The sequence below is a fragment of the Marmota marmota genome, unplaced genomic scaffold (assembly GCF_001458135.2).
Source record: "Marmota marmota marmota unplaced genomic scaffold, marMar, whole genome shotgun sequence".
Classification (NCBI taxonomy): domain Eukaryota; kingdom Metazoa; phylum Chordata; class Mammalia; order Rodentia; family Sciuridae; genus Marmota; species Marmota marmota.
In genome coordinates this window covers 25,957,733-25,985,533 of record NW_025999977.1, presented here as the reverse complement: position 1 = coordinate 25,985,533, position 27,801 = coordinate 25,957,733, and the positions used below count along the sequence as shown (strand labels likewise).

Below are 27,801 nucleotides of genomic sequence, written 5' to 3'. Positions count from 1 at the left end.
GTGTAAATAAAGTACCTAGATGCCATATGTCTACTTGCAGGTACACATGAGTGGGAAGGTTTGCCCAAGTTGGGAAAGTGACCAAACCAGACAGGTGGAGGCACTTCCTTGTGGCATGCACAGTTTTCAGCACATCACTTAAATTCCTACTTTGGTTCCTGACATTTCATAAACACCACTTCTCATACCAGAACTCACTGGCCTTCCCCAGTAGACACTGTGTTAGAAATAAGGATGGACCAGGAGGGCTCCTACTCATGGAAGGTACTAACAGAACACTAAAACGTACATGCAATGCTTCTGAGTCTAAGAGATGTTTTGTTCAGATGCTCCTCGATTTATGATGGGTTACATTCCAAAACCCTTGGTAAAGTGAAAATATCATAAGTCAAAAGTGCATCGAATACACCTAACCTACAGAACAAAACAGCACACTTAGGGCCACTGTAGAGTGTCAGTCATTTCTTCTTGTGACCGCGTGGCTGAATGGGAGTCATGGCTCACTGCCTCAGTCCAGCATCATGAGAGAAAATGGTACCATGTATCACAAGCCCAGGAAAAAATCAAGATTCAAAAACTGAAGTGTGATTTCCACTGAGTGTGTATTGCTTCCACACCATCCTAAAGTTGAAAAATCATAAATTAAACCTTCATAAGTTGGGAACTGTCTATAGTTGGATGGTGGAATAGCATCTGGAAATGAACTACATATAGTACTTCCAAAAATGTTTGGAAACTGTCAGTGATTTCAGTTCTACACAAACCCCTGCCTAAATGAGGAATGTGAAGAAAGGGTCTCATGTGTCTGCAGACACATGGGGAGGCCCAGGCACTGCTGGTCCACACTGCACTTACTGGGGTCCTGGAGAAGCTGGGCTGCGATGGAGACCCGACGCCGCTCGCCACTGGAAATGCCCCCAAAATTATAGTTGCCGATCAGTCGGTCTGCGACATGACTCAGGCTCAACTCTGCCATGACTGCCTCCACCTGCAGGAGACACAAAGCCCAGGGTGACTGACTGGCTGTTGACTGTGGCTTCGACTTCAGTTTGTGGGCTAGAAAAGGCTCAAGAGAGGCAACACCCCTCTAGATTACATGGGCTACTTTCAAATTCACCACTGGGGAAATCAAACCTATTATAGTAAAATCCAATTAGGCTTAAATCATAATATTATACATGTGTCAGATTTAAATAAATAATCTGAATATACTTTTAAAGTCCCTAAAGCAATGAAAAATGTTTATATTGCTTTAGGGAAATTCACCATGAAACAACAGATATTTCACCAAACTCCTCTTCAAATGTCAGTCAGTTTAGCCCATTCAGAAAAATCTCTCCACGGTATAGTTAAAATATAGTTTGTTTTTGTGTTTGAATTTTGAAACTTTATCATAATAAATGTTTTATATATTTTAAACAATCCAATTTGATTTGAACTGAACCCAGTTTCCCCTGTGTAACCCAAATAAATCCTAGAGTCTCGAGTGGTCCAATCTCAGTGTGATTTTGCATCAAAAGAATATAATCTAGCTACCAAAAGTAATTAAAAATAATTCCAATCTTTACTTGAATCTCTTTAAGGACTTTAAAGGGGAACCAATTTATAATCTACAGCCATACTTCTTAAAAACTCCCTCTCTTCAGTCTACTTAAACTCAGCAGCTCCCTGAACCCCCTCGCCTTTCTCCACATTCTCAACTCCCCCACAACAATAACTATGAAACCCAATTCCTTACTGACTTTGGAATCAAAAAGCCTGGCCTCTTCCCTTCCTCTCCCTCTTTCTTTCCTCAGCTTATCCTGTTCCAGAGACCTGTTGGAAAATTGCTACTTCTATTCCTCCCTTTACTGATTGCCCCCTTTTGCATGAGGCCCTGAGAAACCATATAAGAGGCTGAGAATATGTATATGTTTATGAGTTTGTTGTCTTTGGTCCCTAATGCGATTGTGTCATTTATATGATGCAAAAAGAAACAAACACATGGAGTTGAAAAACAACCAAAATATACTAGATTGGAGTGAAAAGATGATTTATGGAATAAAATTCCAGAGGAATCTGCACCAGACCTACATGGGCTAAATTTGGTGTCATCTTCTGAGACCACAAAGGGACTCAGGGAACATGCTGGAGCTAGAGGGCCTGGGTTCCAGTCCCAAATCTGCCATCCCCTGTTGTCTGATCTTAACTTGTTGGTGTCACTTTGTGGTTCTGCAGGAGGGAGATAATGCCTCCCACAGAGGTTGATATCAGAAGGAAAAGAGATATTGTATGTGAACATACAAGCCCTGCTGAATGACTGCCAGAAACAAGAGTCAATTATAATCTGGTAAAACAGCAAGAGCCTTGCAATGCTTCAGAGCACACTAAGGCAAAGGCAACCTAAAGTCCAGGCAAGAAACAGGGTCAGGCATTGCTCTGTGAGGTCCTTCTTGCAGGCCAAGCCCCTCTCTAACGCACCTCTAGAGTGAAAGCTATGCCCCAGAGTTCTCTAGGAGTTTCAAATGGAAGTATGCTGTTTACTCACCAAAGGCCTGGTAACAAAAAGTCCATTTCCAGGGAGCTGTGCCTCTTTGAAGGTGGCACATCAACCTGTCATTGTTCCCTGCATTCTCCCAGGCCTTACAGTCCAGACAGAACTCAACAATGCTTCCAGGTAAGGTCCTGGTGGACTTACCTGCAGCTACTTCCAAAATGGGTGCCTTTAAGAACCAGATTGGAATCTAAAAGAGTTAGCAATTCAATAGTTTCATTCTTCATTAACTTAATCCAGTTTGGATGAAGCCCATTCAAGCAAGGTCCCTTAAAAAGCAAGTTGAAAAATCTTGGTGGGGAAATAACACATCCATTCAAACACAGACCTAGCAGAACAGCATGGTCCAACAGAAAAGCTAAAGCAAACCACATACAGAGTGGGAATATTTTAAAAGCCAAATTAAAAAAAAAAATCACCAGGTGAAATTAATTTTAATAATAATATTCTTTACAGCCAAAACAGTAATTCACTCTCTCATAATTATTTCTTAAAATTCTGAATGAGAGCATTCACATTCTGTTTTTTCAGACCGGGGGTCTGAAATCCAGCGGTTTATTTTACACTTAGAGCAGGTCTAGGTTTGGATTGATCACATTTCAGGTGTTCAAAAGGTACACGTGCCTGTCACCTTGGTGGCGCAGGTGGGGCACAGAACTCAGGGGCGAAAGCAAAGGGAAGGAAGGGACAAGCAAAGAGGCGGAGGGAAGAAGGTTGCCCAGCCCCGGGGGGCCTGATGGTCTTTAGGGAGTGTGGCCCCGGGAGCAGCTGTAGCCAGCGCCACAAGGCTCCACGCACCTTCCTGTGGAAGAAGTCTCCTGAGCCGCTCCGGATGGCCAGCATCGCCGTGTAGTGCAGCGTCTCTCGCACAGTGAGGCTGCTCAGAAAAGTGTCGCTCTGCAGGAGAGAGGGACGTCAGCGATGCCCGAGCCCGGGGCACCGGGCGGGGTTGGGGCGCGCCCACCTGCTGCACGTAGGAGAAGCAGTCCTGGAACTGGTCCTGACGCAGCGAGCGGCCGTTCACACACACGTCCCCAAGGAGGGTCCCCGTGAGCCGCAGCCTCCCGGATATGGCATCCAGCAGTGTGGTTTTCCCCGAGCCTGGAGGCGACAAGAGAAGACCCTCCGTGACGGTAACCGCAAGAGAGGAACTTCCTGAGACCCCCCAGTGGAGGTGTGGCCTCTCACTGGGTCACACTCTCACCGTCCAGATGAGTCTGGGTTTTCCCCCAGGGGACTCTCACCCTGTTCAGATCTGGAGGGGCTTTGTCTACAAATTTGCTTTTCAAGCTGTTTTGGTTGAAAAGGAAAACACAGGAAATGTTTGGCTCCTAGGACATCTGGATTTCTTTTTGTGGTCCCCTGGGATCTTCTGGTTACACCTGAGTGTAGATGGCATTGCCTAGAGCCTTGCTGACAAAGTGTGGTCTGAGGACCAGCATCGTGCACATCCCCTGGGAGATTGATAGAAAGGCAGAACATCAGGCCCCACCCTAGACTTGCTGAACTTAATTCTGCTTTGTAACAAGATCCCTGGATGATTCCCATGCGAATTAGAGTTTGAGAAACACCAGGTTAGCAAGTGCTTTGGTGAAACCAAGTTGACCTCAGGCTGCACCCAAAGCCTTGAGTGTAGCTAACTGTTGCCAGTAAGAACATTCTTGCGGAGTTGTTAGGAACTAACTGCCTGGGTTAGAGGCACCTGAAGGAGGACGTTTATCCTGGTTGGTTGGTTGGTTTTTTCTAGGTTGCAGATTTGAGGACACCTTAGGATAAGAAACCTATAAGAAACCTGCTGGCCCCTCGCAGTCATACTAGACACTAGCTTAGCCTGCGCACACAGACTTCCTAGAGACAGAACAGGTTTCACCAGGCCTTGCCTACCCACGGCTGCAAAGAAGTTAAATTTAATTATGGAGCACATAGGCAGGAGGTTCTGAACTGTGAGAAGACAAAAGAGAATCCTCCTGAGGATGTTCAAAGCTCAACAAGCTCCTGCAGAGCCGTCTTCTTTCCTAACCCATGACTGACAAGGCTCAGAATCAGCCCCATGAACGATGCTGGTCCTCAGACCACACCTTGTCAGCAAGGCTCTAGGCAATGCCACCTACATTCAGGTATAACCAGAAGATCCCAGGGGACCACAAAAAAGAAATCCAGATGTCCTAGGAGCCAAACATTGCCTGTATTTTCCTTTCCAGCCCAAAAAAGTTTGAGAAGCAAATTTGCAGCCCCAGCTTAGGAGTAGAGCCCCTGCATTGCCTGGCCTGATCCTTGACCTCTTCTAACCAAAACCTCCATGGCCTTACATGACCTAATCTCAGCTCTCACAGAACCACTCTATTAAGACTGGCCTCCCCCAGGACAGGAGTGCTACTTTCTTATTGCTGAATCCTATGGATACTTCCCTCAGTGTGTTATTTGGCATTTGCTACTGTTGCTTGCCTTCCTTTCATGACCTGCCCCATAACCTCTTCCATCCCACCAGCCACATCAGTGTTTATAGCAGACAATTCACAATAGCTGAACTGTGGAATCAACCTAGATGCCCTTCAGTAGATGAATGGATAAAGAAACTGTGGCATATATACACAATGGAATATTACTCAGCATTAAAAGAGAATAAAATCATGGTGTTTGCAGGTCTGTGGATGGAGCTGGAGAATATCATGGTCAGTGAAGTTAGCCATTCCCCCAAAACCAAATGCTGAATGTTTCCTCTGATATAAGGAGGCTGACTCATAATGGGGATTTGGGGGAGCATGGGAGGAATAGATGAACTCTAGATAGGGCAAAGGGGAGGGGAGAGCAAGGGAGGGGGAATGAGGGTAGAAAAGGCAGTGGAATGAGATGGACATCATTACTCTAAGTACATGTATGAAGATAAGAATGGTGTGGCTCTATGTTGTATACAACCAGAGATATGAAAAATTGTGCTATATAGAGTATTATGAATTGAAATGCATTGTGCTGTCATATATAACAAATTAGAATAAATTTTTAAAATTTTAAAATAGAATAAATAGATAAACAAAGATTTGATAGTATTGCTTAGGATAAGATAGCGATGAAATCATGTCATTTTATTAAACACTATAAGTAATTTATAGACTTAATTTATATATTTATTAAGCCCCTATTATGTGACTGACCCTGTTCCAGGCCTTAAGAACACAGCAGGAAAAAGACACAAAGTCCTTGCATTAGTGGAATTTGCATTCTACTTTGCATTCATGTTCACGATTAGGGATAGGTAGTCATAAAACCGTGATTAGATACAACATCAGAAATCAGTTCACATCACCTATCAAGAGCCCCATCCCTTGTCCTGCTGAGATGTGTCCAGAGCTTGACACTGGCCTGTGGGACATGCTTCTGAGAAGGGCACTATGTACCGCTCTTCATAATTCCACACAAGGAATACAACAAGTCACAAATTATTATAAAGATAACTCATTTTTTTTTCTTTTTAAAGGAGCACTTTACATTTATCAAAAGGAATTTTAGAATGAGCTTGGGTGTTATGGTACATGTGCGTAGTTAGAAATGGTTTAAGAAATGGAAATTAGAATTGATAGGAAATCTCAGAGAAACATAATAGCTTTAGTTAGGGCTATGGTCTAATTGTTTCAAGTGTTGAAGTCTTTACCCCCAAAGTAATGGTATTATGAAGTGAGTTGTATTAGGAGGTGGTATTGAGAGATTAGGTTGGGAGAAGAAGTCCTAATGATTGGGATTCATGCCCTTACAAAAAGAGGCTCAGGACAGAACCCTCCCTCCTTCTACCTTGAGAGGTTAGGATGAGAAGATGGTTGGTTTCAGCCCTCATTAGGTACCACATCAGTCAGCCCTTTGATCTTAGATTTGCCAGCATTTAGGACTGTGAAAAAATAAAATCCTGTTGCTTATAAGCCACCCAGTATATGGTATTTTGTTACAGTAGCCCAAATGAACTAAGTCAGTGAATTCTTTTTCATTTTGTCTTAACATACTACTACTATTGCCATTCAGCTGAACACCTGCTGTGGCCGTGAATGGTCATGGATTAACTCCCTGGGTGTAAAGCTATCTAAGTCCATTTTCTGTTGCTATAGCAAAATGCCTAAGGCTGAATAGTTGGTAAAGAAAAGAAGTTTATTTAGCACATAGTTTTGTTGACTTAAACTTCAAAATTGGGTGACTCCCTGCTTGGCTCTGGTGATAGACTTCTGGCTACATCACAACATGATAAATGGCATCATAGCAGGATAACATATAAGAGGGAGAGATTGCATGGTGAGACAGGAAGCCAGAGGAATTCAGGGACCAAGCTTGCTCTTTTTATAACAACTTGTTCTGACAGGAACTGGCGAAGTCTTACAAGAACTATATTCTTCGATTCTGAGGGCCATGCCTCCTGTGGGTAACCATCTTCTACTAGGCCCCCCTGCTTAGGGGTTCCGGCACCTCCCAGCCGTATGAACCTTCAGGAGGACACACTCAAACCAAAATCAACAGTACTATGCCTGGTTTTCACCATAGACTTACATTTCCTCTCTCTATTATAGCGTGTGATACAAAAGGAGAAGTATAATAAATGGCAATGATTTGCAAGCAGTTGCTTCTGTGAAGTCAATTTGTCAGATCTTTAACCTTAAGATATGTGACAAGCACGGGGTGCAGTGGCACATGCCTGTAATCCAGTTGTTCTGGAGGCTGAGGCAGGAGGATCAGGAGTTCAAAGCCAGTGAGACCCTATCTCTAAATAAAATACACAATAGGGCTGGGGATGTGGCTTAGTGGTTGAGTGCCCCTGAGTTCAATCCCTATTACCCCCCACCAAAAAAAAAAAAAAAAAGATAGGTAACAGCCCAGCCCAGCCCAGGGGACACTGTGCTGTCTATTGGACCAATGCTTCCATCCCCCAGCTGTGGGAAGATGACCCTGAAGATTCACAGCTGTGACCCTCATAGGGAATCGCCTAAGCCACAAGGAGCTGCCTATCAAAGGTTATACCCTCCCAGGACAGTCACTGCAGGACTCAAAAGCAAACCTAGAATTCAGGCTCCAGTGTAGTTGCCCCATGGGGAATGGGCATACAGACCGCCTCAGTGCAATCTGTCATGTTTAATTCCTTAAAAAAGATCAGAAGCAAATATATATAATGGTAAGATTTAATGATGCCTGGTTTCAATTCCTGAACATTTTTATTCTTCTTTATTCCTGACTGCATGTCTAAAGTACATCATAATGAAATAGGACTTGTGAGATCGAGGATGGAGGTTAAATGGGCATTTTTGTGCCTATTTAATTCCTTTTCCTATCTCCAGGCAGGATCTAGAAAGAGGAGATTGTGTTTGCTGAGCATCCCTATATACCAGCTACTGTGATGGGGACTTTGTATACTTGGAAATATGAATTCACTTAAAGGGCTAGGGATGTGAATCAGTGGTAGAGCACTTGCCTGGCTGGCATGAGGTCCTGGGTTTGCTCCCTAGCCCTGCCCTGGCCCCCCAAAAAAATGAAAGGGAAGAAAAAAACAGGATTCAGATTCACTTACATGTTAGGCAGGACTTTATAACTCTTTCAAGAGTTTTTTCAAAATTTGACATTGGTACATTCCATTCACAGTGAGACATGTCATTAGGTTTCATTCTGATAGCAAACTTGTGACCTTTTTGCTGTAACTTACTCATTTCTTCAGTGTGGTACTTAAATCAAACCAAAGCCTTGGCAGAGTCCCCCTTGAGAATCAGGACACTCTTTCCCATGCTTACCTGAGGCCCCTAGGATGCACATGATCTGCCCACTCTCAATGTACAAGGAGACATCTTTGAGGATCTGCCTGTTCCACTGCTGCCAGCCAGATGTGAAGTTCCACCAGGGCCCCACTCGATTGCTTTAAAGAAAACCCCACAGGGGCAAAGGCAGCATGGGTCCTAGAAGGAGCCAGACCAGATCCCCGGGCACTGATCCCAGCTCTGCCCCACCCCACTTGTCTCTGAGCAGGCTCCTGTTTTATCCTCTGGGTCCTCCTCTGTGAACCCTGGCGGGATCGTGACTGCAAGCTGGCTACCACCCTGGAAAGCACCCGCCCAGCAGTTGCTCTGAGTGACAGTTCTGTCTGGCTGCTTGCGAGGTGGTGAACAGGACAGTGTTCATTCCTTAAGCTGACCCAATCTTCCTTCTCCAGGCTTCATTCCGCCTGGTCCTCCAGGCACCCCGACTCCTCACACCCTCTCTGTCCACACAGGGCAGGCGGTAGCCAGGCTGGGGAAGGGGTGTGGGCAATGGGAATGGGTAAAGGGCAGTGGCAAGAGACAAAGCACTTTTTTTTTTATGTCCAGGCCTTGCCCTGGACAGGAGAAGGGACCATTCACTTTTGTTCCTCATCTTCCAGTGGCACTGCCACCGGCTCTCTTCCAACCCGATCTACTGAAGAGGCAGCCCATAGCCCCCAGGTACACCCCCAACCTATTAGTCAGGACAGGCAACAGAGCAGGTGAAAGACCAGGCCACCTGCCTGCAGGTGCCGCCTTACCTGATGCTATAGGAGACGTGGAGGACGCCCAGGGTGTTCCGAGGCTCCGAGGCAGCAGCAGCACCCTCCTCAAGGGAGCCCTGGAAACCTCTGTTTACTTGGGGTCCTGAGTCCCCTTCTGGGGTCAGAAAGGGGAACTCACTCATGGCCAACTGGCAGCAAAAACAGTTGAATTTTCTGGTGGCGTGACCCTTCCTGAAGTGGCTTCAGCTGAGGAGCCAGTGGCAGAGTGCCCTGCCTGCTCTTTGCCCGGTCCTAGAGTCCCTCATGAAGCAGCAGGACAGGAACTTGGCGATGGATGCCATTATCTGATGTACCTTTAGCCACAGCGTTCTTATCTTGACAGTGGGCAGAACACACCGTGTTTGTGGGAGGGTTTTCCAGAGGAACGCTGGGAGAGAGACTGGCCCAGAGGAGGACGGAGGTGGCCCTGCTCTAGGAAACAAAGACAGAAAGCTCTGGCCCAGCAGGCAGCGGCCAAGACCCAAAGGAGTTGCACTGAAGGGGCACAGACCTCGCGGGCCCCATGGCTGAGAAGGCCACAGAGGAGACAGGGCTGTGGAAAGAGGCCTCTCCCCAGGATGCCTCGGTGAGTGACCGGCACCACCTCTGTCGGTGGGAGGGGAGGAACTGGACCTTTCTTTGTTCCTTCAGGAGCTTGGAACAAGCAGAATGAGAATGTAGAGCAGGACTCTATTTCTGGGATGTCAGAGGGTGGTGGGGAGCAGATCTGTAGGCCTGGAGGCCTCTGAGATCACTTTTGGCCCTAAGGCATGCTCCTAGAGGAAAATGAGGTTCTTATGTGAGACTTGGGCTGATTTTGCCTTTTCCAAAATCAAGACTCCACTGCAGAAATGTGCTCATACATACCAGGAACTCTCCGGGTGTCTCCTTTGTTCACGCAGCTGTCAGGTCAAGAATCTCAATGGCAGTAAAGTGACAGATGACAGGTGACTTTTGTGGGAACATCAGGTTTTATGCTCAAATAATGCAGGCAAATGTAAGATCTGGGAATGAACTGGAAGGAACAGACATCGGCCAAGGGACCTTCCTCTCTCATTTTAACAGAGAAATGTTTACTTGGTAAATGGCCTTTGAGTGGAGAGAGTGGGCGGGATTTGTAGCAAGAGGCTACATTGGAAGAAAGAAGGGATGCTAGTCCCACCTCTGCTTGACCCTGCCCCACATTTCTGTCAGTCCGGGTGCCCAGAGGAGGACTGAGGTGGCCCCGCTCTCAGAAACAGAAAGCTCTGGCCCAGCACCCAGCAGCTAAGACCCAAAGGAGTTGCACTGAAGGGGCAGGAAGCCACGGGCACCTGGACTGCCTGGCCAGGCTGACGGAGCCCACTTTTCCTACCAGTTCTTCAACCACAGCAATGACCAGCTTTGCTCTCTGAGTTCCTGTGGGGCCAGCCCCTGTGGGGAAATGACCCCTACCAGCCAGGGCAGCAATGGTTACCTCCTGAACAGGACATAAAGTCAGGGGTGGCTTTAAGGACATCTTCTACCCTAAAGGTCACCACCACAGAGTGAGAGGCAGAACTCCACATGCAAAACAATGCATGCAGGCCCTTCCGCTGACAATTTCCTTTTCTTCAATTCTGTTACTCTAGGTACCATGCCACGGTCTGCCCCGCCCACCCCTCCTTTTTTTTTTTTTGTGCAGGGGATAGTATCCAGGGGCTCCAGCATGCCGGTAAAATGCTGTATCACTGAGCTATAACCCCAACCCCTACCTCTAACATTTGTGGGGCCTGGAACAAAAGGATGGGGACCACATACTCTATGTCTAGGAAAAGCTATCAGTCAAGCCGGGCACAGAGTTGCACACCTGTTATCCCAGCAGCTTTGGAGGCTGAGGCGGGAGAATGGCAAACTCAAGGCTAGCCTCAGCAATTTAGAGAGGCCCTAAGCAACTTAGCAAGACCCTGTGTCAAAATAAAATATAAAAAGGGCTGGGGGGGGAGCTGGGATTGTGGCTCAGCGGTAGAGCGCTCACCTAGCACGGACGGTGCCTGGGTTCGATCCTCAGCACCACATAAAAAATAAAGGTATTGTGTTGTGTCCATCTACACCTAAAAAAAAGAAAAATATTTAAAAAATACTTAAAAAAGAAAGGGCTGGGGATGTGGCTTAGTTGTTAAGCATCCCTGATTTAAAAAAAAAAAAAGCTATCCATCAAGCTAAGTACTATTAAATAAAATAGTTTGTATCCTCTTACTTTGATATACCTTCCTTACAACCTGAAAGGTCAGGGTATTACCAAAAGTTTGGTGCTTGTCTCCAGTGCCAATCCAATAACAAGGACACATTTTGACAAAAAGGAAAGAAAGAAGGTTTATTGCTAGCAAAGGAGAAACACAGGGGACTCCTGTCGCAGAGGCTGTGATTCTGCCCATCAGCAGAAAGTCATTTCTGAGATCTTCTGGTGCCATCCCCAAAGTCTGGATTACTTCCTTTCTATGGGGTGTGTACTCAGGGAAAGATAACTCTGCTTAAGTGGGGAAGAAAGATAATCCTGTTTCCCCTGAGATTAGGGAGGAGCAGGGAGAGAGGAAGAGAAAGAAACATGTCCATTTTAAAGATCAGATGCAGTGGCTACGTTCAAAAGGGCTACATTCAAAGCACAGAGTGGGCCACTGTTACAAGGGTTTCTCAGAGGAGCAGCTAGGATGTGGTGGCATAGGGAGCTGGCTTTTAGCCCAAGCCACGATCTGTCTTCTTCTCTGCCCACCCCTAGCTCCATCCCACTCTATCACCAACTCCTCCAGCCAGCCCTGTGGTCACCCCAGCCTCACATTCCATCCATGTCCCCCACAGACAGATGTCCCTCTGGCTTGGGGGATCACTTGAGTGCTACTGTCAGTGTCCCTGAAGAAGAACCTCGGAACCAGTGAATGCAGGCCCTGGGGATGGGACTGAGGCAGGTTGCACAGGGACATCTGGCGTCAAGTACCTGGAATGACAGGTGCCCATGGCACACCCAGTCCCCACATCAGGAGCAAGAGCGGGGCCAGGGAAGGACAAGAGAGGCCTGGGCTCCAGGCAGAGCTGTGTGAGATCTGGTCTTAATGTTTCAGTAAAGGCCCAGGAGTGTCCCCACAGCCAGGAACAAACCCTGCATGTCCCCATCAGCCACAAGTAAGCCCTCACTCAGCGTGTCACCCCTGCAGACGCCACTCCTGAACCAGAACTGTGCTCCGCGCTGAGCTTCCTTCCTGTCTCTGCTTCTGACTCAGGAATTTGATCAGAATTTAATACAAGGAGAAATTACAATGTAGCCCAGCAGGCGCTGAGCTGGTTACCTACAAATAAACCTGCTTTTGCTTTTTTGGGTGTCACCTGTCAGAAATTCAAGTGATGTTCTGACAGTCGTACTGATTAAGATGTCAGCTGAATAGATATTTAAGTATTTGAAAAATACAGAGAGTTTGTCAAAACCTCAGGAAGAGTCTAACAAATCCTTCCTGGGAGCCAAGGAAAATATTTTAAAAGAGAACAGAAGACATCTTCAACCCAGGCGCCAATTTTCTTCCAAAAGCAGAGCTGCCTACGTGGCTCTGGGCAGGCACAGTCCCTCCATGGTCTCAGGGCTGGGGGCCACTGGCACCTTTTAACTTCATCTGTCCTCCCTCTTGCTGCCTCTTCCCCTGGACCCCAGGGCTCTCTCCTCAAATCATAGCATGCTGGACTTGAGGTCACCTCCCACACATTGCTCCAGACTCCAAATGTCCGGCTTTGTGTCATCAGCAGCTCCTCTGTCCCTAAACCCAACCTGGGGAGCTTTGGGCCTGCAGTAGCAATTTCTGAGTTAATTCATATCTGATGCCAATTAACTAATAACCCTCCTGTTTGAAAAACAAGATAATAGGGTGCACGTTAGCCCAGATGAGTCCTTCAGCAGTTGATGCATGTTCTGATAGTTAACACAAAAAACTGGAGAAACTGGGCAGGGTGGTGATGGTGGGAGTGGCCAGAGGAGGCAAGCACAGGGTCAACTGGCCAGGAGTCCAGCTGTTTCCTGAACCTCCTTTCTTCTTTCCTCCCACTCCCCTCACCCCTACACATGTGTGTGTGTATTTTGGGGGGGGGGCCCTGGGGATTGAACCCAGGTGTACTTTACCACTGAGCTATATCCCCAGAACTTTTCATTTTTTATTTTGAGACAGTATCTTCCTTAATTTGCTGAGGATCTCACTAAATTGCTGAGGCTGGCCTTCAACTTGTGATCCTCCTGTCTCAGCCCCCAGAGGAGCTGGGATCATAGGCTTATGCCACAGCACTCACCCTCCCTCCTGCTTTGAAGCATGGGCTGCACGGGGGAGAAGGTGGGAGTTCTACTCCTGGCCTTGGTCTCTCCATTTGAAAACATATTGTGAAATATTTAAACATTCATTTACTCAGGGAACTCCTACTCACCCACCGCTGATTTCCAAGCTAAACCCCACTCCATTACCCTTCTCCCCTTTATCTGTCCTGGTTCCTCAAATATAACCCCTCTCCTGAGTGAGGTGTCTTATCTTTCCCATGTTTTTACTGGGTAATTTTTTTTTGGGGGGGGTACCAGGGATTGAACTCAGGGCACTCAACTACTGAGCCACATCCCCAGCCCTATTTTGTATTTTAGTTAGAGACAGGGTCTCACTGAGTTGTTTAGCACCTCAATTTTGCTGAGGCTGGCTTTGAACTTGCCCTTTCCTGCTTCAACCTTCTGAGTTGCTGGGATCACAGGCACGTGCCACTGTGCCCAGCTTTGCTGGGTGACTTTTTAAAAATATTTTTTAGTTGTCAATGGATCTTTTATTTGTTTATTTGTTTGTTTATATGCGGTGTTGGAGGAGGAATCCAGGGCCTCACACATGCCCAAGCAAGTGCTCTACCGCTGAGCCACAACTCCAGCCCTTTACAGGGTAATTTTGATCATAGTTCAACCCTTAAGCCATGTGAGTAGCTTTGGTCTGCTGTTTTAATACTCTTCTGGGACTCTGGGGTCTGCTCATAGGACACCTGCCACTTGTACTAATCCCCCTACTTCCATTGGTCTGGAGTGTCCTTTTCCAGGACCTCCTACTTCCACTATTGCAGGGGTAATTTGACAAAGTCATTGTCATATTTTTTTGGCCTGAGGCACGTGTGGATGCTGTGTTCGAGGTGAAGACGCACCTAGACCAGAAACTTGAGGTCAGCCTGCCTCTAGGTCTGACCGTCTTTCTCCATCCTAACACTTGACTTACTAAGCTTACTAAAATCTTAGCTTCTCAGAGATGCCCTTTTTCACTGTCACTTCCCAAGTTCCAAGCCTAAAGTGGATTGGGGATTCCCAGGTGAGGATTTGTCGTGTGCTTCGTTGAAGGAACGTGTCAGTGAGAGAAGGGCAGCTCTGAGGGCCAAAGCTCGCGGGAGCTTGTTAATGAGTCCATACTTAATCCTGCTCTAGTGAACCAGAAGGAGAGTGCAGGGCACTAGGAGATACCCCGCCAGACCCAGGGTTCCCCAGCTCCCAGCTCAGGTCGTGCCACTCGGCTGTCTCCAGTTGGGTCATTCATCATGGTCATCATCACTCAAATCCATCTGAGCGTCATTCATCAGGCGCTGCATGGATTTGAGCCCACATAGGCCTGAAGTTGAGGTTCTTTGGCGGTAAAGGCCATCCTGGGAGAACCCCAAGCTCCTCCTGAAGGAGGGAGATGTGCAAGACTCCTGTTCTCTGCTGCTGTCACCTCTCAGGTCACCTTCTGTCTTCTCCTACATCCTCTGCAGTCTCTGCAGGAATCCCTCCCCTTCATGTCTCCCAGCAGGGCCTCCAGGACATCTTGTTCTCCTCTGAAAGTGACAATAGCCTGTACTTTACCTACAGTGGCCAGTCCAACACCCTGGAAGTCAGAGACCTCACCTACCAGGTATGGGCACAGTGTGCCTGGGTTGAAGGGAAGAGGAGTGACAGGGAAGCCACAGAATTCCCCAAGTGGAAGGGAAGGGTGAGCCGGTCCTGCAGGCTTTCTTCTCCCAAGGACAGAGTCCAATCTATGCTGATGCCTCACTTGTGGGGTGTGAGCACCAGGGAGATTTCTCTCATTCATCACCTACACATGGAACTGGAAATGAGGGGCATGAAGAAGGTTGGAGCTGGTTGTGAAAAAAAAAATATGCATGGGGGGCGGGGGGAGAGCTGGAGTCAAGGCTCAGTGGTAGAGCACTTGCCTAGCATGTGTGAGGCCCTGAGTTTGATCCTTAGCACCACATAAAATAAATAAAAATGAAGGCATTGTGTCCATCCTTAGAATATATTTTAAAAAAATGCATCTGGGGCACTGTACCACTGGGCCGCACTCCAGCCCTTCTTATTATTTACTTAGAGACAGAGTCTCAATAAGTTACCCAGATTGGCTTCAAACTTACAATCCTTCTGCCTCAGCCTCCTGAGTAGCTGGGATTATAGGCATGCACCACCATGCCTGGCTCTGGATGGCTCCCTCTCTCTCTACCTCTCTCTCTCATTAAATCGTGAGTGTGTGTGTTTGTGTGTGTGTGTATCTCACTTTACCACAGAGCTACATCCTCAGTCCTTTTTATTTTTTAATTTTTTATATTTTGAGATAGGGTTTCACTAAGTTGCTGAGGGTATTGCTAATTTGTGATCCTCTTGTCTCCGCTTCCTGAATTGCTGGGATTATAGGCATAAGCCACCATATCTGGCTGCAAGTCTTTTTTAACTTTAGATTTTGAAATAAATTTAGACTTTTGAAAAAGTTACAAAAATAATTTGGCATTCCCATGTTCCTTTTGTCCAGCTTCTCTAATGTTAAACTCTTGCATATGTCAGTGTAATTATCAAAACTAAGAAATTCAGCTGGGTGCAGTGGCACATGCCTGTAATCCTGTGACTCAGGAAGCGGAGGCAGGAGGATCACAAGTTCCAGGCAAGCCTTGGCAAATTAGGGAGGCAAGATGCTGTCTCAAAAAATAAAAAAGTTTGGGGATGTAGTTCAGTGATAGAGTTCAATCCCCATTACCAGAAAATTAAAAATTTAAAAACAAGAAATTCACAATGTGCAATGCTATTTAGTAAATTATATATTTATTCAGATTTCATCTATCTATCTATCTATCTATCATCCCTATATATCTATTTATGTATACTTTTTGGTAAAATATACGGTCCCAAGAGCTAATAAAATAACCAGAATAACCAGAATGCAAAGAGGTTCTAAGGAATGTCTTGGTCAGAATCAAGGGCCCCTATTCCCCCACTTCCCCAGGACAGACCACATGTTTCCCAGATGGAACATGGTGAATCTCAGAGATGGGAGTCTGGCTTCTTGTGAGCATGAATTGAGACAAGCTAATGAGCCACACCATAACCTTTCTCTGCTCTGCCACTTATTAAAACTGTGTTACCTTGAGCAAGTTACTTAACTGCTCCGAGACTCATCTGTAAAACAGAGATTATTACAGAACATATGCTATAGGTTTGCAATGAAGATTGAAATAAATCATGGATATAAAATGATTAACAAATGTCCTGAACAGTATCATTTTTTTGTTGTTGTTGTTGTTCTGTTCTGCTATTGCACACGCTTTCCTGTCTCCTTATCCTTGGACTTGGAAGTAGCTGTTCGGGTTCTCAGTATGGTGGGTTCTGCCTCTATTTTTGGCAGACCCTGGGTCAGGGGGTGCCTCAGGTCTGTTGTGTATCAGCAGGGGGGAGGGGGGTGCCCTGGGAACAGGGGCAAAAGAAGGGACAGGGGAGCTGAACAGAGTCTGCTGAAGCCCTCTAAGCTGTTTGGCTTTTTGAGGAACCTCTGATGTCTCCCACAGGTGGATACGGCCTCCCAGGTGCCTTGGTTCGAGCAGTTGGCTCAGTTCAAAATACCTTGGTTGTCTCACGGCAGCCAAGACTCCCGTGAGCTGGGCATCAGGAACCTGAGCTTCAAAGTCAGAAGTGGGCAGATGCTGGCCATCATAGGGAGCTCAGGTACCACGGAAAGCAAACTGTTGGGCAGTGGTTTCTCTCTCCTGGGACGCAGAATGGACCTTCAGACAGAGAGATGCTTCTCATAAAACCCTTTGCTAGTAACTCCTCTTATTAGCTCTTATTAGATGGTTGCTACTACTATGAATGACGAATGTGCCTCTGGTCTACCTGGAGCTTCAGCCATAGCGTCAGTCTTTAGTTAGCACCTGCATTGAAAGAGGATGATCAGGAAGCTTCAGAACATCAAGTTCTCTTCAGAGACTCCTCCAGCCACAGGGCACTCGCTCGGGTCATTACCCCCATAGTCCGACTCAGGTCATGGTCAGACCGTGACCAGGCAGAGTTCTGCCAAACTCTCCCCCTCCAAAGTCATAGCCAACCCGCAACCTTCTGCAGAGAACTGGACTCTTGGATTGCTTCAAATAGACACTTCTCAAGGCTAAATTAGTAAATTATATATTTTATATTATAGAGTATCAGAGCGGCAAGGGGACTTGGATTTCAAAGTTCAAGCTGGGACTCTCCTCCTTACCAGCTTTGAAGCATTTTTACAGAAAGATTTTCAAATTATCTAGTATTCAATACTTCTAGGGTACTTTTTTCTCTCTCTCTCTCTCACGCACACACACCCATTTCCCTTAATTTGATTGATGTGGACACTAAATCCAAAGGACACACAAACTAGAACTTAAACTTGGTCCCCTGATTCTCAGATCCAGGTGTTTCTTCCAGGGACACCTTACACAGTATAGAGAGAACACTTTATATCTTTTAATTAATCATTTCCAGAGGTAAAGATTACTCAACGTTTTGAACATCTACCCCAAACTTTTACACTCCTCTGATAGAGAAGTTCTGTTTATTGTCTAACCAAAGATCAAATGAGTTACTATGTGCAAATGTACTTTGTAACTAAAACAACATGCACAATCATTAAGCCCCTCCCCCTCTGGCTCTGTCCCTATAATTCGGACCTAACCAAGAAAAAAAGCATTATTTTGATTTTTAACTTCCGATAGTTTTTCTTGTTGTTATCTGCTTTTTCGTCCTAAACTGAGCATGTGGGGGGCTCTCAGGCCCTTCTGTGGAATCATTCTGGTGAATACATGGCACATCCGACTCTAGCTCAGAGTCTACCTGATTTGTGATTGAGGAAAGGGGAGTTCAGAGAGGCGGAGCAGGAATTACATTGAGTAATCTCTAGGTCTTTTGACTGCAGGTTCAACATTGTTTGGCTTCAGGTTTACTTGGCGGAAATTATTAAAATGATTTCTTAGAAAGGTTTATCCATTGTACTATCTGTGACTTTTAAGATACACGCACACACACAAATGCTGGCCATATTGTTTTTAAAAAATTATATATCAGCTCCAGGCATTTAGCTTCTATAGAATCAGCAATGCCAAAAGTCTTCCGATTAATAAATTTGCTGGTGGGGAGATGCCAGCCTTTTTACAAGGGTCTTGAGGGCCCATGAATGTTTTCTCTGGGTTCAGAGAGGGCCTCCCCAATGTACCAGGCACCCTCCTTTGAAAAAACTGCCTACGCCTCCAACAAAGTTCTGCATAGGAAATGTGGTTCCCTTGCTCTCTTACTGGGAATCCATGGTCCCTGTCCTCACTGGCAAAGTCCCCTGCTCTCCCAGAGTCAGCAGCTGATGTCTGAGGCTACACAGGAGCAGGACTGAGGCCCCTCTCTTTGCTTCCTCCTCTGGCTATTTTGCTCCACCCAAATTCTCAGGGATCCTGAATGAGGTGCACACAGGGGGTAGGGTGCAGGTCCCTTCCACTCAAAGTGCCTGGACAGTAAGCAGGAAGATGACATGGGGAAGCCTCCTAGTTTTTTAATTTTTCGTTGAGTGCCTTGGAGCTGCCTGCAGACCACCCATGGCATATGGCAAGGAAAACTTGTCACATGTTGTCTATTGCTACTTTCCTTGTTTGAAAACAACTTGGAAAACTTGCTCTCCAAGAGGGATGTACTTAAGGAAACCAAAACCCACCTGGGGCAGACTGGACAGAGCTTTCTCCCAGCTGGGGCTAAACAGCATTCAGTTTAAACATCTGTTAAAGAAAGAGCCACATCAAATGCTTTTGGAAATTAGATCTAACCTGATGCTCACTTCCCTAAATCAATGGTAGTCTTCTTTTCTTTCTTTTTAGTTGTAGATGGACACAATACCTTTATTTTATTTGTATGTGGTACTGAGAATGGAACTCAGGGCCTCACACGTGCCAGGCGAGCGCTCTACCAGTGAGCCACAACCCCAGCCCCCAATAGTAGTTTTTTGTCATTCATATGTGGATGGTGTTAACTTGAGCTTAGGGATCTTTTTTTTTTCTTTTTTTCTTTTTAAGAGTAAAATACACCACTGATAGAAATAAGAGAGAAGGGTATAGATACATTCAGAAGGGTATAGATACACTATGCTTTAAAATTATTTCCACCTCTATTACTTTTCCACTTTCTTCCTTATGTTTCAAAATAAGTTCTGGTTTTGCATTTTTAAAAGACACCCTATGAATATTCCAAGTTAGTTCTTCCCACAAAGCCAGCCTCTGAGCTAAACGACAATGAATGGTGAAATCTTGCTGGCATGTTTGTCAGCCAGGAGTGGTTCCGCTTCACAGTGCAATTAACCCCAGCCTTGCTTGGGTTGGAAGAGCATTGGTTGGCAGTGGAAAGTGACAAACATTCCAGGCATGAGCAGGACTCCAGCCTTCTCCTGTCATGCAGCCCCTGGCTGACCTGGCCAAACCCCTGGGATAAATGTGTCTTGACCTCAAGGGTACCCCAAGTTGACTGCAGAAAACAGGTCCAACCCAGGTCTAGGAGCATGCCACCTTCCCTGGAATTTGGCCACTTCTGTGAGGACAAAGCTGTCCACTGGCCCCTGTAGGAGCTCTGTCCTCAGGGATGTCTGGTTGCTTTGCAGGCTGTGGAAGAGTCTCATTGCTGGATGTGATTACCGGCCGTCACCACGGTGGCAAGATGAAGTCAGGCAGTATCTGGATCAACAGGCAGCCCAGCACCCCTCAGGTCGTGAGGAAGTGCGTGGCCCACGTGCGCCAGCATGACCAGCTGCTGCCCAACCTGACGGTCCGAGAGACTCTGGCCTTCGTTGCCCAGATGCGCCTGCCTAGAAGCTTCTCGAAGGCTCAGCGTGACAAAAGGGTAACTAACTAACTGACCCCAGTAGTGACCTCTGGGATCAGAAAAGACACATATTCTTCCCCTTCCCCACCGTCCCTGGCCTGCCTCGGGACCCAACCCAGGTGGAGTTTGAGCAATACAGCTCACCTTCCACCTGCAGGAAAGAGGCCATATGGTCACTCCCCCGCCCCCATCATTCAGTAGTTCTTTAGGACCTCCAGAAGCCATCTCAGCCCCAGTGGGTCCCCTTCATATTCATCCAACGTATGATTTGTGTATGTTTTCTGGTCCTGTGTGGGCAGTCAGCCCAACTGTCAGTCCCTATGTTCCCAACACACGGCGATGCTCCCTCTTGGTGAACCTCCCAGGACAGGGGACAGGACGGGGGCAGGAGCACAGCAACAGAGAAATGAAGAGCTGCAAATGAAGGGCTCCCTCACTTTAACACCTGGGCGGAGGAGCAAGTGTCTCTACACTTTGGGTCCTAACGTGTGCAGCCCTTGGGGGGGCTCAGGCTGCACTCCGCCTGCAGGTGGAGGACGTGATAGCCGAGCTGCGGCTGCGCCAGTGCGCCAACACCCGCGTGGGCAACGCGTATGTGCGCGGGGTGTCTGGGGGCGAGCGGAGGCGAGTCAGCATCGGGGTGCAGCTGCTGTGGAACCCAGGTAAGGGCCGGGCACGGGGGGCGCTGAGTCGGCTGCTCTGCCTGGCTGGGGCCAGCGCGGTCACCAGGCTCCTTGCTCTGTCGTTGGGAAGGAATCCTCATCCTGGACGAACCCACCTCCGGGCTCGACAGCTTCACTGCCCACAACCTGGTGAAAACCTTGTCCCGTCTGGCCAAGGGCAACAGGCTGGTGCTCATCTCCCTCCACCAGCCTCGCTCGGACATCTTCAAGCTGTTTGACCTGGTCCTCCTGATGACGTCGGGCACCACCATCTACCTTGGAGCCGCCCAGCACATGGTCCAGTATTTCACGGCCATCGGCTACCCCTGTCCCCGCTACAGCAACCCTGCCGACTTCTATGGTGAGGTAGCAAGGCCAGTGAACCGTGACCTGGTGCACAGGACCCTCCCCACCCACTCTTCATCTCTTGCTGAAAAGATGCAGGAAAAAATTCTCAAACATCAGGAAAGGAGGAAGGAGTGGGTGGTGGGCAGAGCCAGGTGGAAGATTTTGATCAGTTTGCCAAGGATCAGATGCTAGAAAGAGGACGTGAAAAAAGGTATCATCTCACAAATAGCCACCCTTCTGTGCAGGACAGATTGGGATGTACAGAGGGGATAGAATCCAAAGGGTTTAGATGATTTCTACAGTTGTGGTCTTTATTCAGACTCGGTTAAGGAAACAGGCTATTTAAGATCCACAAGCCACCAGGGAATCTTAAGAGTGTGCCCTGATGTCCCCACAGAGGCAGGGAGCCTGCAGGTTCAGTGGGGTGAAGGGGTCCAGGGAAGAGCTAGCTCAGGGCCTCACGGTTGGCCTTGGCCACTGAACCTCTAGTTATGAAAATGGCTCTTTCACCCTCAGACAGCTGTTCTCCGGGGTCCTGAGCACACAATATTACACATTTGTCAAATATGTGATGAGTTTATGTATTCCTGAGGACCAGAGGCCTTTTCAGGTGCCTGACCTGAAAGCACCCCTCAAGAGCACTGAGAACTGGCATGGCTGCTGGACAGGTGGCATAGTTATGCCAGGGTCAGGGGATGCAGCAGCTGTGGCTGGTCTCCGAGGTCGCCTGGAGCTTCAGGTTCTTCCCGGGATGGCAAAGTGTAGAAAGGAGTTCACCAATAAGTCTGACCACCGGACGGACCATATCTTCAAAGGCATACACAAAAGGGCCCAGATTGCCAAGCTCCAGAGGGTCTCCTGTTTGGCCTTCACATCCCTGCCAGGCCAAGGTCATCTCCATGTTTGCAGATGGGAACACTGGAGCAGAAAGAGCTCAGCCCCTTTTCTGCTAGGGCACAGCTGTAAGGTCCAGAACACTGATGCGCCCAGTCCCAGGCCTGGACTCTAGTCCTGCTACCCAGGTTCTCCTCCCAGCATCCTGGCTACCTTCCATCCCTCCCCCAGGAGAACAGGCCACTCTTCCTGGCCCCTACTCCTTGCCTCTGCACTTGTGGCCTTGATGACCTCACACAGAGGTCACCCTCCCTTCCAGTGCTCAGGTGCCATTCTGACTTCCTGCCAGTGTATCATTCTCTGGCCAGCCATCCTCAGATAAGAGGGCAGAGGGCACCTGCCAACCTGGTCACTGGGGGTAATTTGATGTAACCTTGGTCACAGGTTACCGGAAGTTAAATGCCCATAGCAGATTGGAAAACTCTTTTGTATCATGATTTGGGAGAAGTAGGAGTGGGGACCCTCACCAGTATGGAGTATGGGAGCCACGTAGGGTGGGAGGGTGCCCAGTGTTTTGAGCTATCGTTCCTGAGGGAACAAACAGATGGTGTTTATAAGGCCCCTCTTAGACGTGGTCCTGTCTCAGATGTGTAATGTACACAGGAGGAGGGAAAAGAGAGAAGTGACGGAGACTTCCAGCCACACAAATGCTCTGAAGACAGAATGGTAGAGGAACAAGGGTGTGCTTGGGTCTGGAACCAGGAGGGTGTTGAAGGCCCTGCTAAGACTGGTGGGGTTTCCTTTCCTGGCATTGCAGGGGCTCTGGAGGTTAAGGCAGAGCACTGTGAGAGGAGGGCCGTGGCATGGGACTGCCAGGCCTGGTTCAGGGCAGCAACCCTTGGGACCTAGAGGTGGCTGTCCTCTTAGCCTCTCTCCAGCTGGTGGGCGGACTCCTTTCCCTGGGGTCAAAGGAGATGACCAAGGGCAGTGCTCTCTGTAGCAAGGGCTGGTCCCTTGCACCCTCCAAGCAAACACGTTCCTCCCTTGGGCAACCTGCTTGGGAAGCCAAATGATTGATTAACAGGGAGAGAGTGACCTTCCAGGAGCCTGAGTCCCCAGCTAGTCCATGACCAGCTCTCCTTCTCCCAGTGGGCTCAGGCATACCTGCAAGGCTGAGCCCTCATTACCAGCTTCCTGGACAGCTGGATTGGGAGCCAGGGCATAACTGTGGTGCAGACTTTGGCTCCTGGGATGTCCCCATAATGAGCCTGGGTGGTGGGACTGGGGCCAATGCCGCTGTTGTTCACCACTTCCTGGTCCATGTGTTTCTCCTGAGGCCTTTGCAAATGTGGTTAGGCCTTGCAGGAGGAGAGACCAGCCATGGGGATCTTTCTGACTCCCTCTGCTCTGACCATCACTTCGTGGTTCCCACTCAGATAGTGGGGAGCTTGTCTTGGAGCCTCTATCCATGGCCCTGTGTCCTCTGCTTACAGTGGACTTGACCAGCATCAACAGATGCAGCAGAGAGCAGGAAATGGCCACCCGGGAGAAGGCTCAGTCACTTGCAGCCCTGTTTCTAGAAAAAGTGCGTGGCTTTGATGACTTCCTGTGGAAAGCAGAGACGAAGGAGCTGGATGTGGGCACCTGTGCAGCCAGGTACAGTGGGCCAGCATCTTGGAGTGGTAAGTACCCTGTGGCGGGTCCCAGTCCCTGACCCAGCCACATACTTACTGTCTCCCAACAGCCAGACCCTCCTGCAAGACTCCGGCCACCTCTCAATTCCCACTGAGCAGCCTGGGGCAGTGCAGCAGTTTGCTACCCTGATCCGGTAACTCTCTTTCATTTGTCGCCAGGTCTTTTCTATCTAATGTGAATTTGGGGCTGCGGGTGGAGCGCAATGGTAGAGCACTTGCCTAGCACGTACAGAGTCCTGGATTTGATCCCGTTCCCGCCCAAGAAAGGGAATTTGAAGGAGGAAGCAAGAGGTAGAACTTTTTGAAAAACAGCATCTTCAGGCCCAGAACCAGCCCTCGGGACATGAGAGACATCTGTTAAAATTCCTTCAAAAAAATTAAAATTTGTTAAACAAAATTAAAATAGTCTTACTGGCCTAGTAATACTAGAGATAGCATAGTGGTCATTTGGGGAAAATTCAGACACTACTGGAGAATCTGTCTTGGAAACAGAAGAGTCCCTGTCACATCAGCCCAGGCTCACGTGCTCTGCATGTGTCATGCTAATCATTTCCATATACATAAACATTTCAATACACAAGTCAGATCTGCATATTGTTCCATGGTCAGCTATTTTTCTCACTTAGCACCTCTGACCCTCACCTTCGTAGCCTCTCTACCACGTTCAACGTAGCCATTCTTCATTTATTTGTCCAGTCCCTACTGATGATCAGATTTTTTTTTTACGCTTTTGCAATTACAATTAATGTTATGGCAGACTTGCCAACTAATACTTGCCCATCCATCTTTATGGGCCTAATTGATTTTCCCCTCCACAAATTATTTGTAAGTAAAATTGTCAGACTGCTAATAAAAGCCACAATCATTTATTTAGTACTTACTATGGGGACATATACTCTCATCATTTTTCTGATTTAGTCCTCATAGGAACTCTGTAAGGTGGGTGTCACTATCCCCATTTTACAGATGACAAAAATGAGGCTTCCAGAGGTTATAGGACATTCCCAAGGTCACCCCACAACTATGTTTTCCCCTTGATACCGTTTTCTTTTGTTTTCTTAAGTCGTCAGATTTCCAATGACTTCCAAGACCTGCCGACCCTCTTCATTCATGGGGTGGAGGCCTGTCTGATGTCCCTAATTATAGGGTTCCTCTACTATGGCCATGGGGACATCAAGCTCTCCTTTATGGACATGGCAGCCCTCTTGTTCATGATCGGAGCACTCATCCCTTTCAACGTCATTCTGGATGTCATCTCTAAAGGTGAGTGTCACCTGCTGTCCTGAGCAGACCAGGAAGCAGGCAGACATGGACATCAGCCACTCTCTGAACTAGTCCAAGACTGAACTCTGTGCTCTTCCGAGCTCCTGGGGACAATGGGCTTTGCAGAATAATCGCATCATGATTGTGGAATAAAAGAGAATTGTTTTAAAAGTATGCAAATTAATATGAGTGTGCAAACGGAAGCAAATTACCAGTGTCTTAGCCGTGGTGATCCTAACAGGATTTATACTTGAGAGTGGCTTGCAAGCCACAGAACCACAACCCCTAAAGAGCCTCCCCAAACTCCTGAATCAGGGTGGCTTTACTGTGTCTGTTTTTTAAAAACAAACAAACAGAAAAGGTAGGAGCTACAACTACTTTTAGTGGTATTAACAGAGATGCAAAATCACAAACACTGTCGGTTACTTTCACCATTTCAATCTTTTCTTCCCTGCCCCTCTTTAGGTCACTCAGAGAGGGCAATGCTGTACCATGAACTGGACGACGGACTGTACACAGCTGGTCCATATTTCTTTGCCAAGGTGACTGCAGGGGGAAGGAGCAGCGTGCACTGTGCAGTCATTGCTGGGAGGTTTTGCTGAGCCCAGGAGGGTGTGTTGTCTATGATGGCAGATACCACATCCACCATGTGAATTTCAGAGCCATGCATATGTGTGTGTGTGTGTGTGTGTGTGTGTGTGTATTTGGTAGTACTGGGAATAGAACTCAGGGACACTCTTGAACTTGTGATCCTCCTGCCTCAGCCTCCTGAGCTGCTGGGATTACAGGCATGAACCTCTAAGCCCCATGACTTGATAATTTTTAAATATTCACTAGAAGGTCAGGATCAGGAATAAGACTTTTCTGGTCAGCAGGAACCCCAAAAGGGAAAAAGTGGGAAACACCTAGCACGTTTTAGCTCTCCAGAACCCCAGATCAGGTCACGGAAGTGTTTCCAGGAAGAGGAGGTTCAGAAAGATTATGTGACTCTACCAAGGCCACACAGCTACTAGATCTGGGAAGGACGGCTGGGGACTTGAAACCAGGTCTTAGGAGAACAGAGGCGTTGTCCCCATGTCCTTGCAAGGGCTGTCCTTTGCAGGTTCTGGGGGAGCTACCAGAGCACTGTGCCTATGTCATCATCTACGGTATGCCCATCTACTGGCTGGCCAACCTGCGGCCCGGCCTGGAGCGCTTCCTGCTGTACTTCCTGCTGGTGTGGCTGGTGGTCTTCTGCTGCAGGGCCATGGCCCTGGCCGCTGCTGCCATGCTGCCTACTTTTCACATGTCCTCCTTCTTCTGCAACGCTCTCTACAACTCCTTCTACCTCACCGGGGGCTTCATGATCAACCTGGACAACCTGTGGATAGGTGAGGCCTGCTCCCCGTGCCTGGTCAAGCACCCGCGGGCCTCGCGTGGCCTGCCTTCATGTGGAGATGGAAAACCATCGCGTAGGTCCCACTCGAGGCTGGCCCTCTGGAAGCAGATGCCTTTGCCAGCGGCCTGCAGGCCATGAGAATGATTAGAGGACACAGGTGACACTTCCTCATAGCCCTCAGCAGACATACAGAAGTCACCCCAGTCCCCTCCCTCTCCACATTTGCAGTGAGCCAGCTCACATCCACCCTCCTAAATCTTTCTGAAATGTCCCCTTGGCTCTATCCCCAGCTCTAACCCCCATCATTGGACCCTGGGTCACTGCAACAGTCTGGTCTCTGTGACGTTGGTCCTTCTCAGTGCTCACCCATGTAGAGGGCTTTCTAGGGGACACATTCATGACCCTACTTTCCTTAAAGCCTCTCAGGCTACTGGCTCCCAGCTTCCTCCCCAGCTCTTGACAGCACACGCACCCTCCCACCTCTGAACCTGTCCTGCCCCTGAGTGGGGGCCATCCCCGCCTTCCGTGGTCTCCTGAAGCCCAGTAGGGATCAGTGTCCTTCCTCCCATAGCGTGACACTCCATAGGGTCAGAGCCACGCAGCCATCTCTACTGTAGAGGTGCCAAGTGCTCTGTGAACTGAGTATGTACAGGACACCTCGTTAAATGACTCTCTAGAATTGTTATGAACCCAACACATGGGTGACCCTGCAGCCTCTCAGGACCCTCAGCCCCCATTCAGGTTCCCCACTGCCTCCTGCCCCTTGGCCTTCATGTCCTCTCTCACCTCCTTGCTCCTCAGAGTGCTTACTTCCCCTGGGCCAGACCCGGCCCAGCCCTGCCTTAGACAGGAACACGGTGCAGAGAGCAGGTGGCACCTGGGATAGGGGGCTGAGACCATGTGAATAACCTGGCTCTTGCTGTCCTCAGCACCCTCGTGGATCGCCAAGGTGTCCTTCCTCCGGTGGTGTTTTGCAGGGCTGATGCAGGTTCAGTTTAATGGATTCCTTTATACAGCACAGATAGGCAACGTCACCTTCTCGGTCCCAGGAGAGACGGTAAGTGATAAAGGCCGTGGATTCTAAATGAACGGACAACCAACTAGACATCTTCTTAATGAGCTTCCTGAATGTCTGTGTCTCCAGATCGTCAGTGCCATGGACCTGAACTCACACCCGCTCTACACCATCTACCTCATCCTCGTCGGCATCAGCGGGGGCTTCCTGTTCCTGTACTATCTTTCCTTAAGGTTCATCAAACAGAAGTCAAGCCAAGACTGGTGATTCATAGCGGAGCACAGAGTGCACACCTGTAGTCCCAGTGACAAGGGAGTCTGTGGCAGGAGATCAAAACTTTGAGGCCAGCCTTAACAATTTAGCAAGATGCTCAGCAACAGAGTAAGACCCTGGCTCAAAATAAAAAAAAAAAAAAAAAAAAAG

At 48.0% G+C, this 27,801-nt stretch overlaps 2 protein-coding genes across 5 annotated transcripts in view; one reads left to right on the top strand and one right to left on the bottom strand.

Moving 5' to 3' along the window:
- Positions 1 to 10,102, bottom strand: part of Abcg5 (ATP binding cassette subfamily G member 5) — a 25,247-nt gene extending 15,145 nt beyond the window's left edge. Inside the window, exons 1-6 of the mRNA XM_015479723.2 lie at positions 9,924 to 10,102; positions 9,054 to 9,488; positions 8,290 to 8,411; positions 3,498 to 3,634; positions 3,332 to 3,430; positions 856 to 988 (exon numbers count right to left, since the gene is read on the bottom strand). Coding sequence (XP_015335209.1) covers positions 856 to 988; positions 3,332 to 3,430; positions 3,498 to 3,634; positions 8,290 to 8,411; positions 9,054 to 9,199 — 637 coding nt within the window. The 5' untranslated portion in view covers positions 9,200 to 9,488; positions 9,924 to 10,102. The remainder of the gene's footprint in view (positions 1 to 855; positions 989 to 3,331; positions 3,431 to 3,497; positions 3,635 to 8,289; positions 8,412 to 9,053; positions 9,489 to 9,923) is intronic.
- Positions 9,435 to 27,778, top strand: Abcg8 (ATP binding cassette subfamily G member 8). 4 transcript variants are annotated; one of them, XM_015479720.2, is made up of 13 exons: positions 9,435 to 9,642; positions 14,852 to 14,953; positions 16,872 to 17,028; positions 19,964 to 20,202; positions 20,714 to 20,846; positions 20,938 to 21,207; positions 23,522 to 23,684; positions 23,773 to 23,856; positions 24,786 to 24,985; positions 25,451 to 25,527; positions 26,088 to 26,355; positions 27,293 to 27,420; positions 27,508 to 27,778. In XM_015479720.2, exons 1-13 carry the CDS (start codon positions 9,580 to 9,582, stop codon positions 27,643 to 27,645), a joined length of 2,022 nt encoding a protein of 673 aa, XP_015335206.1. In that variant the 5' UTR covers positions 9,435 to 9,579; the 3' UTR covers positions 27,646 to 27,778. The 4 variants fall into 4 exon arrangements, with proteins under 4 accessions (XP_015335206.1, XP_015335205.1, XP_015335207.1 ...); XM_015479719.2 differs by having other exon boundaries at positions 14,849 to 14,953; XM_015479721.2 differs by lacking the exon at positions 14,852 to 14,953.
- The last annotated feature ends 23 nt before the right edge of the window (positions 27,779 to 27,801 follow it).